The sequence below is a fragment of the Theropithecus gelada genome, chromosome 19 (genome assembly GCF_003255815.1).
Source record: "Theropithecus gelada isolate Dixy chromosome 19, Tgel_1.0, whole genome shotgun sequence".
Taxonomy (NCBI): domain Eukaryota; kingdom Metazoa; phylum Chordata; class Mammalia; order Primates; family Cercopithecidae; genus Theropithecus; species Theropithecus gelada.
Window position 1 is genome coordinate 11897504 of NC_037687.1, and position 17691 is coordinate 11915194.

The window sequence follows — 17691 nt, forward strand, 5'->3', positions numbered from 1 at the left end:
CCATCCTGGCTAACTTGGTGAAACCCTGTCTCTACTAAAAATACAAAAATTAGCCGGGTGTGATGGCAGGCACCTGTAGTCCCAGCTACTCGGAGGCTAAGGCAGGAGAATGGTGTGAACCTAGGAGGTGGAGCTTGCAGTGAGCTGTGATCGTGCCACTGCACTCCAGCCTGGGTGACAGAGTGAGACTCCGTCTCACACACACACAAAAAAGTTGTGAATCAATATTCTGTGCATACAATTTTAGGTGTGTTTTTTTTCACATAAATTGTCATGCTCATGTAGTCACAGTTTGTATCACAAGAATTACTTCTCATTCACTTATGATACCAAAAGTTAAATCAAGCTTTTAACCTTTTCCCAAAGATCATAAGGACCATACCTCTTGTCAAAGAAGGTATAAAAAAAAGTCATAAATACGATAGCAAACCATATGTGACTGTGTGGTGTATCAGTAGGAGAGAGCTCAAAAGAATTTCTTTTTTTTTCTTTTTTTTTTGGAGATGGAGTCTCGCTTGTCACCCAGGCTAGAGTACAGTGGCACAATCTGGGCTCACTGCAACCTCTGCTTCCCAGGTTCAAGCAATTCTCCTGCCTCAGCCTCCGGGGTAGCTGGGATTACAGGCACAGATCACCATGCCTGGGTAATTTTTGTGTGTTTTATAGAGACGAGATTTCTCCATGTTGGCCAGGGTGGTCTTGAACTCCTGACCTCAGGTGATCTGCCAGCCTTGGCCTCCCAAATTGCTGGGATTACAGGCATGAGCCACCACACCTGGCCCCAAAGAATTTCTTATAGGACTTCTGCTTGCTTTAGGTGTATCGATTGCTATTCAAAGAAGCAAGAAACTTCTCTGGATTGTATACTATAAAGAAGCAAGGTTATTTTTGGCCTTAGTTATTGTGATAGTTCTTACCTAGAAGTAAAAAAGATGGAGTGGTGCTAAATTTATTACCTAAACACTGAAATATTTCTTTTGATGAATTAGACATGGCTTCCCATAACATACCTCAGTTGAAATACATAAATTCTAACTATTGATAATTTTTTTTTTTTTTTTTTTTTTGGAGACGGAGTCTGGCTCTGTCATCCACGCTGGAGTGCAGTGGCGCAATCTCAGCTCACTGCATGCTCCGCCTCCTGGGTTCACACCATTCTCCTGCCTTAGCTTCCTGAGTAGCTGGGACTACAGGTGCCTGCCACCACGTCCGGCTAATTTTTTGTATTTTTAGTAGAGACGAGGTTTCACCACGTTAGCCAGGATGGTCTTGATCCCCTGACCTCGTGATCCACCTGCCTCGGCCTCCCAAAGTACTGGGATTACAGGCATGAGCCACAGCGCCCGGTCAACTACTCATAATTTTTAAAAGTCTCCATTATTAGTCAAATTAGGCTAATAGCTCTAGGAAAGTTGTGAGAATATAAACCTAGCAAGGGAGAGAGACATGATCACTATTCTAATCAAGCCTCTCTTGCTCAGGTGATACGTTCTTGATGCTAATTTTTCAATATGCCTCATATGCCAGAACTGTAGACTCAAAACGTCTAGAATTAAGCACAAATGATGCAGGCACTCAAGGCTCTGATACAGGAACACGAAGTGAATAAATTATTGAAATCCTGGTGCTTATATTTTTGTGAGAAAGGAGAGGGGTTGAAAAAAATGGCAAGACTGGTTTATAAGAAGGAAATAAGCACTTTGAAGGAAAGTAAATGATAGTATGAGATAATACGGAAGCTGAGGGTGTGTGTATATGAGGGTGGCGACATCAGTGAGTGAAGAAATGTCACCATTGGTCACTTATATTTCTACCTCTACTACGCCTTCAGCACTATTCAGGAACTGCTTAAGTGTGGATGTAGATAGTGCATAGCAATATAGACAGTCCTGCCTTTTTGAGGTTAACAATAATGATTCCCCATAAACATATAGGTATGGTTTATCATCATTTTTGCATTGGTTAAAAGTTTTAGTGCAATATGTGATCTTGACTTTGGACATGGGCATCTGGAACCTGGAGGTAGGTGCACCACTGCATAGGGTGTGTGCTAGAACCATGTCAGATCCCTGTTGAGACATCTTACGTGTTCTGCCCCTCAAGCCACAGGGGGCGGAGCCTGAAGTTATATCCAGTTAGGGACGCCAGGATGGCTTCTTACTTATTGACCAATCAGGCGCTTCTCAGAGCCCTGTCTGCCCCCAACCTTACCCCACCCTGTATGATCTTGTGAATTTTCTTTTCTTGCGCCGGCTGCATTACCTTTCTCTTCTGGCTCCTGGCTTCACTGCCTTGGCTCTGTGCTCTGCGCTGGCCGTGGCAGCCGGAGGGAGGACCCAGGAGACCCCGCAAGATGGGAAATGGCGAGTATGGGAAATGGCAAGTGTGCAGGGGCCCAGGGTCCAACATGGCTGGAGGGGCCCAGGCCTCTTCGCCGTCAGCATCCGATTTTGTTTCCTCTGAGTTGCTCAAATGTGTGGGAAGCAGGGTGTGAAATCCACCTCCGAGCTCCCCACCCCCAGCCTAACTCTCCTTGATCTGGCAGCAAACTCCTAAATTGTAGGTATAATTTCCGCAGTCCCCAACACCAACCTCTGTTCTTGAATGCACAGTGTTATCAACTATTTGTCTGGTTTATTATTATTATTATTTTTAGATGGAGTCTCACTCTGTCGCCCAGGCTGCAGTGCCGCAATCTCTGCTCACTGCAACCTCCGCCTCCTGAGTTCAAGTGATTTTCCTGCCTCAGCCTCCCCAATAGCTGGGATTACAGGTGCCTGCCACCACGCCCAGCTAATTTGTTTTGTTTTGTTTTGTTTTGTTTTGTTTTTTGGAGACGGAGTCTCACTGAGTCGCCCAGGCTGGAGGGCAGAGGCGCGAGCTCAGCTTACTACAAGCTCCGCCTCCCGAGTTCTCGCCATTCTCTTGCCTCAGCCTCCAGAGTAGCTGGGACTACAGGCGCCCGCCACTGCGCCTGGCTAATTTTTTTTTTGTATTTTTAGTGGAGACGGGGTTTCACCGTGTTAGCCAGGATGGTCTCGATCTCCTGACCTCGCGATCCGCCTGTCTCGGCCTCCCAAAGTGCTGGGATTACAGGCGTGAGCCACCGAGCCCGGCCATTTTTTTGTATTTTTTAGTAGAGATGGGGTCTCACCGTGTTGGCCAGGCTGGTCTCAAACTCCTGACTTTAAGTGGTCCACCCACCTTGGCCTCCCAAAGTGCTGGAATTACAGGCGTGAACCACCACACCAAGGTATTTGTCATTCGTCTCCTTTAGAGACAGGTGTCATATTTTAAGTTTATCATTTTTACAGAAAGCAGTGGATGACTGTTTTATAAAGATTTCTTTTGTGTTTGTGACCTTTTCGCCTGAGAGGTAAGCAGAGAATAACCACCTGAAACTCCATTGTTGAAAACCTTTGTGTCTCTCCTTTATCTTCCCCAAGTGCAAACCCTTATCAGAATGCCTTGGCGTTGAGGTTCCCCTTTGGAAACTTTGCAGGGTTGATTGTCCTCAGCCTGCCCTCTCTTCTCCTGGTCCTGGGGTTCAGAACTGACTGGGGCTGCCCCAAGAAGGCCATAGCTTCCATGTCTCTTGAAGGGTCTAGTGAGTATCAGTTCATGTGGCCCCTCATGAGCTGGATACCCGCTGGATGCGTTGGGCCTGGAAGCAGTGACATGGTTTACCCTTCCTCTGAAAAGCTCACCCGTTGGGACACTCAGCTTGTTTTTCTCCAGCCCCAGTTTTCATTCTTTGGAGACACGTTTGTGGTCAGCTAATTGGATGGAGATATTGAGGGGAAAGACAGAAAATGATTCTTGCCCTCTGGATTCTTTCAGAGTACTTGAAGCGAGAAAAGTGATCCTAAAAGACAAAGAAAACCCACCTCTGCCAGGTTATGCAAGAACTTGAAAAGCAAAATGCACTTAGGCATGGGGGTGGGGGCACAATCCACTGTCTCTGGGAAGGGTCAGTGAGCAGCACCAGGATGGGGGTTGGGGAGATGTCCCATGTGATAGGATGACCTGACTGGGCAGTTAAGTCAGATTTCTCTGTTCCAGGTCAGCAGTGGCTTTCCCTGATTTTGTCACATGAAGAAGATTTGTTTACTTACTTCATCATGTAAAATGTATTTTACCATTAAAGCTTGAAAGTTAGGCTAAAATATTTCCAAAGAGATAAGAGGTGGATCTCAGAAAAATAAATATCTACCCTTATATTTGTTAAAAATTTGTATTTAATTTTTTCCCCCCAGAAAAATATGCAGTAAGTTTCTCAGTCTGTTCTTTTTTGTGATTTTGTTGTTGTTTTTGTTTATTTGTTTGAGACACAGTCTGGCTCCAGGCTGGAGTTCAGTGGCACAATCATGGCTCACTGCAGCCTCCACCTCCCTGGTTCAAGCAGTCCTCCCACCTCAGCCTCCTGAGTAGCTAGGACCATAGGTGCAGACTACACGACTGGCTAATTTTTTGTAGAGGTAGGGTTTCACCATGTTGCCCAGGCTGGTCTCAAACTCCTAAGCTCAAGTGATCCTCCTACCTTGGCCTCCCAAAGTACTGGGATTTTAGGCGTGAGCCACCGCTCCCAGCCCCTTTTTTGTGATTTCAAATAGAATCCTAGAGTTTAGCCTTGAGAAGGCTACAGAGAGAAAAAGCTCAGAGAAATAGGGAGAATCACTCTTCATTATGGCTTCACATAACTGAATCTATCTATGTATCTATGTATGTATGTATCTATCTATCTATTTTGAGACAGGGTCTTCCTCTTTTGCCCAAGTTGGAGTGCAATAGCACCCATCATAGCTTGCTGCCTTCTCATACTCCTGGGCTCAAGCAGTCCTCTCACCTCAGCCTCCTGAGTAGCTGGGACTACAGGTGTGCACCAGCACTGCTGGCTGATTTTTAAAATTTTTTTGTAGAGACGGAGGTTCTCACTGCATTGCCCAAACTGATCTTGAACTCCTGGGCTCAAACAGTCCTTCTGCCTCAACCTCCCAACATGATGGAATTACAGGTATAATCCAGTTCACCTGGCCACTGAATACATTTTGATGAGAAAATAGGTAGATAAATTGGTGAATTCACCAATTTATTTTTACCAATTTAGTGAAGATTCACGAAGCTGGGTGCGGTGACTCACGCCAGTAATCCCAGCACTTTGGGAGGCCGAGGCTGGCAGATCACTTGAGGTCAGGAGTTTGAGACCAGCCTGGCCAACATGGTGAAACCCCATCTCTATTTAAAAATACAAAAATTGGCTGGGTGCGGTGGCTCAAGCCTGTAATCCCAGCACTTTGGGAGGCCGAGACGGGCGGATCACAAGGTCAGGAGATCGAGACCATCCTGGTTAACACGGTGAAACCCCGTCTCTACTGAAAAACAAAAAACTAGCCGGGTGAGGTGGCAGGCACCTGTAGTCCCAGCTACTCGGGAGGCTGAGCCAGGAGAATGGCGTAAACCCGGGAGGCGGAGCTTGCAGTGAGCTGAGATCTGGCCATTGCACTCCAGCCTGGGCGACAGAGCTAGACTCCGTCTCAAAAAAAAAAAAAATACAAAAATTAGCTGAGTGTGTTGGCACATGCCTGTACTCCCACCTCCTCAGGAGGTTGAGGCGGGATAATTGCTTGAGCCTGGGAGGCAGAGGTTGCAGTGACCCAAGACCCTGCCACTGCACTCCAGCCTGGGCGACCAAGCAAGACTCCATCAAAAAAAAAAAAAAAAAACCGGGCATGGGCCTGGTGGCTCACGTCTGTAATCCCAACACTTTGGGAGTCCAAGGTGGGCGGATCATGAGGTCAGGAGATCGAGACCATCCTGGCTAACACGAAACTCCGTCTCTACTAAAAAATACAAAAAATTAGCTGGGTGTGGTGGCGGGCACCTGTAGTCCCCAGCTACTCGGGAAGCTGAGGCAGGAGAATGGCTTGAACTCGGGAGGCGGAGCTTGCAGTGGGCCGAGATTGCACCACTGCACTCCCGCCTGGGCGACTGAGAGCCAGACTCCATCTCAAAAAAAAAAAAAGATGGTAAAAAATCCTTCATTTAGTACTTAATTATATTTGATCTGCAGGATAGGTATGAGCTTGTGAGTATTCTCTCTTAGTGTAATAACAGAAGATGGGATTAATTTTCCCAGTGACCAATTGTGAGAACACATGTGAAATGCTTTCTAGAGTGTTTCTGGGGGCTCATCAGGTGGGCAGTATGGGTTACGCGTGTAACAAAATCTCAAACTCTCGGAAGGTGGGAGACCAGAAATTTTCGTATTTTTTCCATAAAAAGTTTAGGCACTAAGCTACTCTTATATAGGTCATTGGGCTCCTTCCCCAAATCCATTTGCCAGATACCAGGAATGGATGTGATGCAGGACAGGTGTGCCCTAAAATTGGAGCTTATCCCAGGATGGTTTCTGGCTTTGCCCAGGGAAGAATTCAAGGGCAGGCCAATGGTGTTAGATAGCAGTCCTTTATTTAACAGTACTGGTCTTTGTGGATCAGTGCTAACTCATAGGCAGTACACCCAGAGTCAGCAACATATGGGCTCTTGGCAACTATGTTTATACCCACTTTCAATTATATGCAAATTAAGGGGTGGGTTATTTAAAACTTTCTAAGGAAGGAGTGATAACTTGGTCATTGACATGGCATTTGTAAACTGTCATAGCATTGGTGGGAGTGTTTTATGCTAATGAGCAGCGAGAGCCTCTAGAGATCTCCATTCTCGTCATCTGGTTTTGGCCACTTTCTTTACTTTAACCTGCCTGCGCCAGATCCTGTTTTGGTCAGTAGGGTTGTGATCAGAAAACAAGTCCTGTTGGTCTCCTACCTCAGATGAACGTCGTCAGGAGTGAGGAGCCTTTTTTTTTTTTTTTTTTTTTTTTTTTTTTTGAGACGGAGTCTTGCTCTGCCGCCCAGGCTGGAGTGCAGTGGCCGGATCTCAGCTCACTGCAAGCTCCGCCTCCCGGGTTCACGCCATTCTCCTGCCTCAGCCTCCCGAGTAGCTGGGACTACAGGCGCCCGCCACCTCGCCCGGCTAGTTTTTTGTATTTTTAGTAGAGACGGGGTTTCACCGTGTTAGCCAGGATGGTCTCGATCTCCTGACCTCGTGATCCGCCCATCTCGGCCTCCGAAAGTGCTGGGATTACAGGCTTGAGCCACCGCGCCCGGCCGAGAAGCCTTTTTTTTAAGGGTAAGCAGTCTCAGGACTGCTAGTATAAACTCTTTTCCTCGCTAGGTGGTAGGACTTTGTTATGACAGGTTCTCCAGGTCCACTGTACGAGCAGACATTAGATGTGACTCAGGCAGCATGTATTACTCCTTGGAACCACCACCAAGAAAGATATCAGACACTGCTATTGCTCTACCCAATAGTTCAATACTAGTATGAGAGTTGCTGTGTGGAAGGAAGTGAGTGTGCTGACCAAACAGTGGAGTAAATGTTTGGAGGCCCCTGAAACGTGAACTTCTTATGAATTGAGTAAAGTTCCCCAGCCCTGTCTGTCTCACCCATTCTCCTCTCCACACGTGTGGGATGTTTCAGGACTCGGTGGCCTTTGAGGATGTAGATGTGAACTTCACCCAGGAGGAGTGGGCTTTGCTGGATCCTTCCCAGAAGAATCTCTACAGGGATGTGATGTGGGAAACCATGAGGAATCTGGCCTCTATAGGTAAGGATTATATACTTCCATCACTTAGTCAATTAGAGAAGAAGTGTTTCTTGTGCAGTGACGCTGTTCCGTGGTTTGTATCATGGAGGAAGAATACTTGGGGGCCTAAAACAGGCATAGTCACAGGGTAACATGAACCTAGAATCTAATAATTTTTCTATAATTTTGCACTAATTCAGAATTTTTCTGGGTCTCTGTTTTAGGGAAAAAATGGAAGGACAAGAACATTAAAGATCTCTACAAACACCGAAGGAGAAATCTAAGGTAATCTGTACTCAGAGAAAGCAAATTCCCTTGAAAGTATCTCAGCATGTCATGAAATTTTAAAAACAGGCAAACATAACTGATAAGCCAAGCTTCAAATTGATTTATTTTTAGAATAGTTTCCCCAAATACATATTCTTCAGTGTAAACAGATGTTCAGTTTTTATAAAAACGTTCATTTGGCAAGAGAATTAAGAAAGTCTATTTAGGAGTATCACTGTTTGAGTGATAGTTGTGGCCAAGCCCATTGCAGAGCATTAAATCCATTCATACTCAAATCAGACTTGGCATCAAGTCTACGCTTTACCTGATAATATTGAAAATGCAAGTTTAATAGCTATTAATATAAAACGGTTAACAAATCCTTAGTAACGTCCTTCTCATTTTTTACAGAAGTCATATGTTAGAAAGATTCTATCAAAGTAAAGATGGTAGTCAGCGTGGAGGAATTTTTAGCCAGTTTGCAAATCAGAATCTGAGCAAGAAAATTCCTGGAGTGAAACTCTGTGAAAGCTTTGTATATGGAGAAGTCAGCATGGGTCACTCATCCCTTAATAGACACATCAGAGATCACAGTGGACATGAACCAAAGGAGTATCAGGAATATGGAGAGAAGCCAGATACACGTAACCAATGTTGGAAACCCTTCAGTTCTCACCACTCCTTTCGAACACATGAGATAATTCACACTGGAGAGAAACTCTATGATTGTAAGGAATGTGGAAAAACCTTCTTTTCTCTCAAAAGAATTAGAAGACACATTATCACACACAGTGGATATACACCATATAAATGTAAGGTGTGTGGGAAAGCATTTGATTATCCCAGTAGATTTCGAACACATGAAAGAAGTCACACTGGAGAGAAACCCTATGAATGTAAGGAATGTGGAAAAGCCTTCACTTGTATCACAAGTGTTCGAAGACACATGATAAAGCACACGGGAGATGGGCCTTATAAATGTCAGGTATGTGGGAAACCCTTTCATTCTCTGAGTTCATTTCAAGTACATGAAAGAATTCACACTGGAGAGAAGCCCTTTAAATGTAAGCAATGTGGTAAAGCCTTCAGTTGTTCCCCAACCTTAAGAATACATGAAAGAACCCATACTGGAGAGAAACCTTATGAATGCAAGCAGTGTGGGAAGGCCTTCAGTTATCTCCCCTCCCTTCGACTACATGAAAGAATTCACACTGGCGAGAAGCCCTTTGTATGTAAACAATGTGGTAAAGCCTTTAGATCTGCCAGTACTTTTCAAATACATGAAAGGACTCACACTGGAGAAAAACCCTATGAATGTAAGGAATGTGGGGAAGCATTCAGCTGCATCCCCAGTATGCGAAGACACATGATAAAGCATACTGGAGAAGGACCTTACAAATGTAAGGTATGTGGGAAACCCTTTCATTCTCTGAGTCCATTTCGAATACATGAAAGAACTCACACTGGAGAGAAACCCTATGTATGTAAACATTGTGGTAAAGCTTTCGTTTCTTCGACATCAATTCGAATACATGAAAGAACTCATACTGGAGAGAAACCCTATGAGTGTAAGCAATGTGGGAAAGCCTTCAGTTATCTCAACTCCTTTCGAACACATGAAATGATTCACACTGGTGAGAAACCCTTTGAATGTAAGCGATGTGGTAAAGCCTTTAGATCTTCTAGTTCCTTTCGACTACATGAAAGGACTCACACTGGACAGAAACCCTATCATTGTAAGGAATGTGGGAAAGCCTATTCTTGCCGTGCCAGCTTTCAGAGACACATGTTAACACACGCTGAAGATGGACCACCTTATAAATGCATGTGGGAAAGCCTTTAATGCTCTGGGTTCATGTCAGATACATTAAAATACTCACTGAAGAGAAGCCCTATGAATGTAAGTAATGTGGGAAAGCATGAAATTCTGTTGGTGCCTTTTTTAATACATGAAAGAAAGAATTCTGGAGAGAAGCCATATAAATGTAAGTAACATGGGAAAGCTTTCAATCATTTTAGTTCCTTTCAAATACAGGAAATAACTCATCACGGAGAAGACCGAACAAATGCTTTTTGGAAGGGAACCCGTATTTGAGAGAAATCCTGTGTAAAGAGTGTAGGAAAGGTTTTATCATCATACAATCCTGTCACACATTGAATGCATAGTGGAGAGAACCCTGGTAAATGTAAAGAGTGTGGGAGAGCCTTTAGTCATTTTAGTTCCACTTGAAGCCATGAAAGAACACACAGAGGAGAGAAAGCTCTTGAATATAAGCAATGTCCAAACGTTTTTAACCAGCCTACATTTTCAACAACATGTAAGAATGCACTCTGGATCAAAACACTATAAATGTGAAAACCACGAGGAAGGTTTTCCATTATAATATACTTTTAAAGTCATTTGAGGGCTCTGTGGCTTCGTGGATTAAAGTACTTGTCTGGCAAACAGGAGATGCTGGGTTTCAATCCCAGCAGGGCCTCATTAGTTGAGGTATTGAATTTGAACGGGTGTTTCGGCTCTGGCTGGGTGTGGTGGCTCACACCTGTAATCCCAGCACTTTGGGAGGCTGAGGCAGGAGGATCACTTGAGGTCAGGAGTTTGAGATGGAGTTTCAAGTGTGCAAAACATAGCAAGACCTCATCTCAAAAAAAAAAAAAAAAAGTCATTCAAAGACTTATAATATAGCAAAATCCTATAAATGTAAGTACTTCAAAAAGCCTAATGCATAGCAGGTCATGTAGTCTCTAGAAAATACATAATAACCTGATGGAAATGTAGAAGCTATATGTATATTTTGTTAATTAGTGGCTCATATTTAAAATAGTTCTCTATGGATTTCAAATGCTTAATCTCACAAATAAATGTTAAGTTGATATAATCCTGTAAGTAATCTGAAAGCAATAGTGCATGAATTTCATAGGTAGTGTTGTTTTAGGTCAGTAATTAAAATATTTGTCTTTCCATTTTGAAATGTGTTTAATCCAACGATGAATTTAAATGTGTTTCTTATATTCAGGTCTGTTAAATTGTATATGGTTGCTTAATTGTTCTGTGATTGAGGACCACTGAAAAATAAGTCTTAATAAATGTTAGTATGAACCTACTTGCTTCATTTAGCAGGTTCTTGATTCCCTTCCCACATTATATATATTCCATCATATTTATTGGAACAACTCCTTTTTTTTCCTTTTTTCTTCTTTTTTCTTTTTGAGACAGGGTCTCGCTCTGTGCTCTGTTGCCCAAGCTGGAGTACAGTGGTGTGATCTCGGCTCACTGCAACCTCTGCCTTCTGGGTTCAAGTGATTATCCCACCTCAGCCTCCTAAGAAGCTGGGACTACAGCCATGTGCCACCGCACCTGGCTAATTTTTTGTGTTTTTAGTAGAGATGGGGTTTCACCATGTTGGCCAGGCTGGTCTTAAACTCCTGACCTCGAGTGATCCACCTGCCTCAGCCTCCTAAAGTGCTGGGATTACATGTGTGAGCCATCACACTTAGCCCATTTTTTTTTCTTGGCTCAAAGAATTTTATTTTCATTCCTATTAAAGAGTTGGTATTCATTCTAAATATGTAAAGTTTATCATAGACTGTAGTCTCGTGAATTATTATTTTAACCTGTTGTTCTTTACTCCTTGTTATTTATTCTGGCTGTTCTTTGTATAATTGATTTTGGGATAAGGAGACAGCTATGATAGGATAATAAAATCTAGAATGGGAGATGCCTCTCATGAATTGTGTCATGTCAATCTGGGTAATGGGAACTAAACTTTTCAGACTTCATTTCTTTCTTTTTTTCTTTCTTTCTTTCTGAAATGGGGTCTCACTCTGTCACCCAGGCTGGAGTGCAATGGCACAATTGTGGCTCACTGTAACCTCAAACTCTCGAGCTCAGATAGTCTTCCAACCTCAGCCTCCCAAATGGCTGGAACTATAGGTATGTGCCACCAAGCCCAGCTAATGTTTTTGTTTTTGGTTTTTAATCTTTTTTAAGTAGAGATGGTGTCTTGCTGTGTTGCCCAGACTGGTCTGAAACTCCTGGCCTCAAGTCACCCTCTAGCCTCAGCCTCTTAAAGCACTAGGATTACAGGTATAAGCCACTGTGCCTGGCCCAGAATTTATTTCTTTTATGGTTACATGTAGAGTGCATCAAAGCCTAAATTCCCAGAAGGTTAGATTGCAGAAGTGAAGAAGGCATTAGTCAGATTTTGGAGGCATCATACGGAGAGACAGATTCATATGGGCTGTTTGGACATGGTCATCTAGCCCATTTTCCTGATTCTTTGCCCTGCCAATCAAGAGTATCCTCAGCCGGATGTGGTGGCTCACACCTGTAATTCTAGCACTTTGGGAGGCCAAAGCGGGCAGATCACCTGAGATCAGGAGTTTGAGACTAGCGTGGTCAACATGGTGAAACCCTGTCTCTACTAAAAATACAAAAATTAGCTGGGTGTGGTATCGCATGCTTATAGTCCCAGCTGAGGCAGAAGAATTGCTTGAGCCGGGGAGGTGAAGGTTGCAGTGAGCCAAGATCATGCCACTGCACTCCAACCTGGGTGACAAGAGTACAGAATGAGACCCTGTCTCAAAAAAAAAAAAAAAAAAGTATTCTCTAATCCACCACCAGCCACTTCACCTCCATGTTCTCAAAGTTATAGATTTCCATAGACGTTCTTATAAGCTTCATATCCAAGATTCAGCTGCCATTTGGATATCCCTGAAAGCCCTAATGTATCTGCCAAGTAATCAGTTTATATTGTCATTGTTGGGAATAGTCTGATGATCTGACTTGGTTCCTGTACGGTCCAGTTTGTACATAAACATTTTTGTCCATAGGGATAGTGAGTGTTACTGATGCAGGTTGAGATCTACAATGGCACTATCCAAAAACAAAACCAAAAACCCTACATGAAGCTTGTTCCTCTGCCGCATTATGCAGAGATGGGTCTCACCCCATTCTTTCATGTGAGAATAAGCACCTTATTCATTACAGAAACATTGTGGGTGTGTCCTGTTATAGCTGAATGTAGTCCCTCAGTTTATTTTGAATTATGTTTGATTATATGTGATTACAAACAATATACATGTCTTCCTCAAACAAAAGTTCTCACACATTTCTTAGAAATATTAACAGTGTGCAAACAACTTGCTTACTGTCTAGTGAGTTTTGTATTTATTGAGAATATATATTAAAATACCCATTCCAATCATGGATCAGATAAGCTTTATAATTAAGCTCTTTGTCCAACATTGTGAGTCAACATTACTGTGAGCTTACAACTTCAGGCCTCTTTTTTCTCATAAATTTTAGTTTTCATGCTTATTCGATTACAACTTTTATGATGATAGTAGTTTTTCATATGCATAATACCAAAAGTCAAATCATGTTGTGAGTGATTTCTTTCCAACGACTATCAGGAACGTACCTGTTGTCAAACAGGATGTAATAAATTGTGGTAATACTACCACAGGCCGGGCACGGTGGCTCACACCTGTAATACCAGCATTTTGGGCGGCCAATGCAGGCAGATCACTTGAGACCAGGAATTGGAGACCAGCCTGGACAACATAGCAACAACCTGTCTCTACTAAAAATACAAAAATTAGCCTGGTGTGGTGGCGCACATCTGTAATCCCAGCTACTTGGGAGTGGAGGTTGCAGTGAGCCCAGCGCACCACTGTACTCCAGCCTGGGCAACAGAGTGAGACTGTCTCAAAAAAAAAAAAAAAAAAAAAATACCACCACAAAACAGTAATGACTGTGAGGTGTATCAATAAGAGGGTAGTTAAAAGAATTTATTGCAGGATTTATGCTGCTTTTAGGTTGTTTGACTCCTACTTAAGGAAGCAAAAAATTTCTCTGATGGAGTGAAGAGGTGAACTTAATTCTACCCTGGGTAATTTTTTTTTTTGAGACAGAGTCTCACTCTGTCACCCAGGCTGGAGTGCAGTGGCGCGATCTCGGCTCACTGCAACCTCCACTTCCCCAGTTCAAGTGATTCTCCTGCCGCAGCCTCCAGTGACAGGACAAGACTTTGTCTCAAAAAAACCCCAAAAAACCGCAACAAAAAAACCTTTCAGAATACTTCCTGAAGGATTTGCCAGAGCCTGTTTTACAGCTAACTCTTTTTCTGGAGGTGGAGGGGACGTGGTCTTGCTCTGGAGTAGCTTGGATTACAGGTATGTGCCACCACACCTGGCTAATTTTTGTATTTTGGGTCAAGATGGGTTTTGCCATGTTGGCCAGGCTGGTCTCAAACTCCTAGGGTGAAGTGATCGGCCCACCTCGGCCTTCCAAAGTGCTGGGATTACAGGAGTGAGCCACAGCACCCAGCTGAATATACATTTTTCTAAGGAAGATAAACAACTGAGCAAGGGGACCTGAAAAGATGCTGGACATCATTAAGTAAATGCTAAACAAAAAGGCAATGAAATGCCACTTCAAACCCACTAGGATGGGTAGAATGAAAAAGACAGATAACACATGTCAAGGATATGGAGAATTTGGAACCCTCATACACTGCTGGTGAGAATGGAAAATAGAGCAGCCACTTTGTTTTTTTGTTTGTGGTTTTTAATGTTTTCTTTTTTAAGAGATGGGGTTTTGCTCTGTAGCCCAGGCCATCATGGCTCACTGCACTCTCAAACTTCTGGATTCAAGCAGTCCTCCCATCTCAGCCACCCGAGTAGCTGAGAACACAGGTGTGTACCACCATGCCCAATTAATTTTTTTTTTTTTTCAGAGATGGGGTTTTGCTCTTTTGGCAGGGCTGGTCATGAACTTCTGGGCTCAAGCTATCCTCCTGCCTTGGCCTCCCAAAATGCTGGGATTATAGGCATGAGCCACCGTGCCCTGCCAGGAGTTTCTTTTTTGAGGTAATGAAAATGTTCTAGGCCAGGTACGGTGGCTCATGCCTGTAATCCCAGCACTTTGGGAGACTGAGGCAGGCAACTCACTTGAGGTCAGGAGTTCAAGGTCAGCCTGGTCAACATGGTGAAACCCCGTCTCCACTAAAAATAGAAAAATCAACCGGGCATGGTGGTGTGCACCTGTAATCCCAGCTACTCTGGAGGCTGAGGCAGGAGGATCGCTTGAACCCGAGAAGCGGAGGTTGTAGTGACCCGAGATCGCACCATTGCATTCTGCACTCCAGCCTGGGCCACAGAGTAGACTCCATCTCAAAAAAAAAAAAAGAAAAAAATCTTCTATAATTGACTGTGGTGACGACTATCTGTTTGCGTCTTTGAATATACTTCACTGAATTGTACGCTTAAAAGGGGTGCATTGTGTCGTGTTTTATTTTTATATAGCTTTTCAAATAAATATGACTTCAGATTTTTGACCTAATCTGTTAAACATACTAAGAGTTTCCAGATATACCCTAATTTACATCACTTTTTATTGTTCAGTTTTGTATCAGTGAAAATAGGAATTCAATTACCTTAGGTATATCATAGTTGTTTACATTTCAAAGTTCTCTGGGAACACAATCTGTAACCTATCTAAATTAATTTTTCCTTTAGTGTGAAATGTACACTTCAGAGTTTAATTGAAATATCTCACAGCTGTGGTTAGTCTGATACGCGTCCTTGCATCCATGCTAGGGATGTGGGGTTCAAAGAGATTGTAAATGTGTGGGGATTGGGGAAGAGATGGGTGGAGGTCTCAATGCCGTTAGCCGTCAATATCAGAATGGAGCTAGACTCTTATCTCACACGGTGAGGTCATTTTTAAGTGTCTGTGTTTGTGAACGGGGCTCACAGTTCCACGAGTGCCCTCTAGACTCAGGCCAAGTCCCTGGCCCCTGGAGGAGTCAGACCCTCTTGTTCCAATCTGGACTTGCCTGGGTGACCCTCTTGCTGTGGACTTGTTCCTTAAAGGGTCAGTACATCTGGCAACTGAGGCTAGAATTCGCTGCTCAAACTTGTGTCCCCGCGTTCAGAAACAGCTGCGACAGGATGCCAGAGTCCATCGAGAGGCTGGGAACAAGTTCGGCTTCTACGCGACTGCCCCTGCCTGGGACTGGTTTCCTCCAGGACTGAAGCAGGGTTTCCCCAGCGACATGACCTTTCGCAGCTCTGTCACCCCAGGTGAAGAGGGCGGGGCTTCGTGAACTGCCCAATCAGAAGCGCCACGTGGAAGGTGGGTGGGGCAACGCGTCACAAAACAGGTGGACGTCGTACGCCGTTACGCAGCCAGGTTGCTGGGCGGCTCGACCATCACCTGTCCGTGATAGCTCCTGCTACTAGCGCCGTGGCCAACGCTGGATAGGATGAGGGAGGACGGCCGGACACCTGGAAGCCGGAAAATGGTGAGTGTGCGGGACTGGTGTCCCGAGACCTGAGGAGGGACAGGTTGGAACCGGCCGGAACCAGCTGTGGCGGCACCCGAGGCTCCCCTCGGCGACTTTAGGGTCTGGGACCCGGGTCCCTCTGGCGCAGCTGGGCCCTCGGTGCCCTCGGCCGCAGAGTGGGGCTGGGCCGGCATCCGGGACCCCTGGTGTCCGTCCCGTTCCTGCGCTACGCCTGCGGCCCCGGCGCCCTCTCTGGGCAGCTCCACCCCCGCGGCCCCGTGTCTCCCCAGATTGCGCGTGAGCCCTGGAAGGGTCATGGGGAGGTTTCCGACTAGTGTGTGGCGTTCGTGCGTGGGACGAGCAGTGGTCCGGGTGGTCCTCAGTCCCTCCTTTCTCCGTAAAGCTCACCCATCTTCCCCTGAGGTTTCCAATGTACGGAAAGCACCATGTCAAATTCATAATCCTAGTTCCAGACTACCTCTTTCTGGGGCTGGCATTAAATTCCTAAGTTTGCGGATCCCTTCTCGCATTCCCAAAGTCTGACGTCCCCTCTCCAATTCACAGCGTCGTTATCAATTATTTGGCCTCTGGTGCATTTCACATGGACGCCGTGTTTCTCATTTTTCCAGAGAACCAGGGATGACTCGTTTTAAAAGATTTATTTTTTGTTTGCAGATATTTTACTTGCGAGGAAGGCAAAGAATACCTTGTTGTATAAATCCTTATGACTCTCTTTCCAGTATCTCTCCTGAGCACAGACACCCTACAGGAGCTCTTGGGTTGAGGCTCCTCTTTGGAAACTTCCCTGGGTGACATGTCTTTTTAGCAGTTTCAGGTCGGCGCTGCCCGTCCTTGCCTTTGTATTCTTGAAAAGATTTGACCACTTATTTGGGTGTCATTTTCTTCATGTATCTGAAATGTATATAATCAACAGCTATTAAAAGTATTATAATTTTTTATTTCTCATTTTTGTGGGTACATAGTAGGTGTATATATTTATGGAGTACATGAGACGTTTTGATGCAGGTATACAACGTGAAATAAGCACATCATGAAGAAAGGGATATCCCCTCAAGCATCTGAGTTGCAAACAATCCAGTTACACTCTATAAGTTATTTTAAAATGTAGAGTTCTTTTTTTTTTTTTTTTTTTCCACCCATTAACTATCCTCTCCTTTCTCTCAGGCTCCCACTACCTTTCCCAGCTTCTAATAACCACCCTACTCTCTAAGTCCATGAGTTCAATTGTTTGATTTTTATAATAGATCCCACACATAAGTGAGAAGATGTGGTGTTTATCTTTCTGTGCGTGGCTGATTTCACGTAACATAATGATCTCCAATTCCATCCATGTTGCAAATGACTGGATTTCATTCTTTTTTATGGCTGAATAGTACTCCATTGTGTATATGTACCACTTTTTTTTTTTTTTGGCAGAGTCTCACTCTGTTGCCCAGACTGGAGTGCACCGGTGTGATCTCGGCTCAC

At 44.2% G+C, this 17691-nt stretch overlaps 1 protein-coding gene and 1 long non-coding RNA gene across 5 annotated transcripts in view; both read left to right on the forward strand.

Moving 5' to 3' along the window:
- Window positions 1-11016, forward strand: part of LOC112611850 (zinc finger protein 136) — a 520810-nt gene extending 509794 nt beyond the window's left edge. For 2 of the 4 annotated variants that reach the window (XM_025365790.1, XM_025365788.1), the window contains 3 exons: window positions 7540-7666; window positions 7870-7930; window positions 8324-11016. In XM_025365790.1, coding sequence (XP_025221575.1) covers window positions 7633-7666; window positions 7870-7930; window positions 8324-9755 — 1527 coding nt within the window. In that variant the 5' untranslated portion in view covers window positions 7540-7632 and the 3' untranslated portion in view covers window positions 9756-11016. The remainder of the gene's footprint in view (window positions 1-7539; window positions 7667-7869; window positions 7931-8323) is intronic. The other 2 variants (XM_025365789.1, XM_025365791.1) reach the window with 2 other exon arrangements.
- A 5085-nt stretch (window positions 11017-16101) lies between these two features.
- The window catches only part of LOC112612375, a 35950-nt gene continuing 34360 nt past the window's right edge, over window positions 16102-17691 (forward strand). Inside the window, exon 1 of the long non-coding RNA XR_003116851.1 lies at window positions 16102-16221. This is a non-coding gene — a long non-coding RNA (uncharacterized LOC112612375). The remainder of the gene's footprint in view (window positions 16222-17691) is intronic.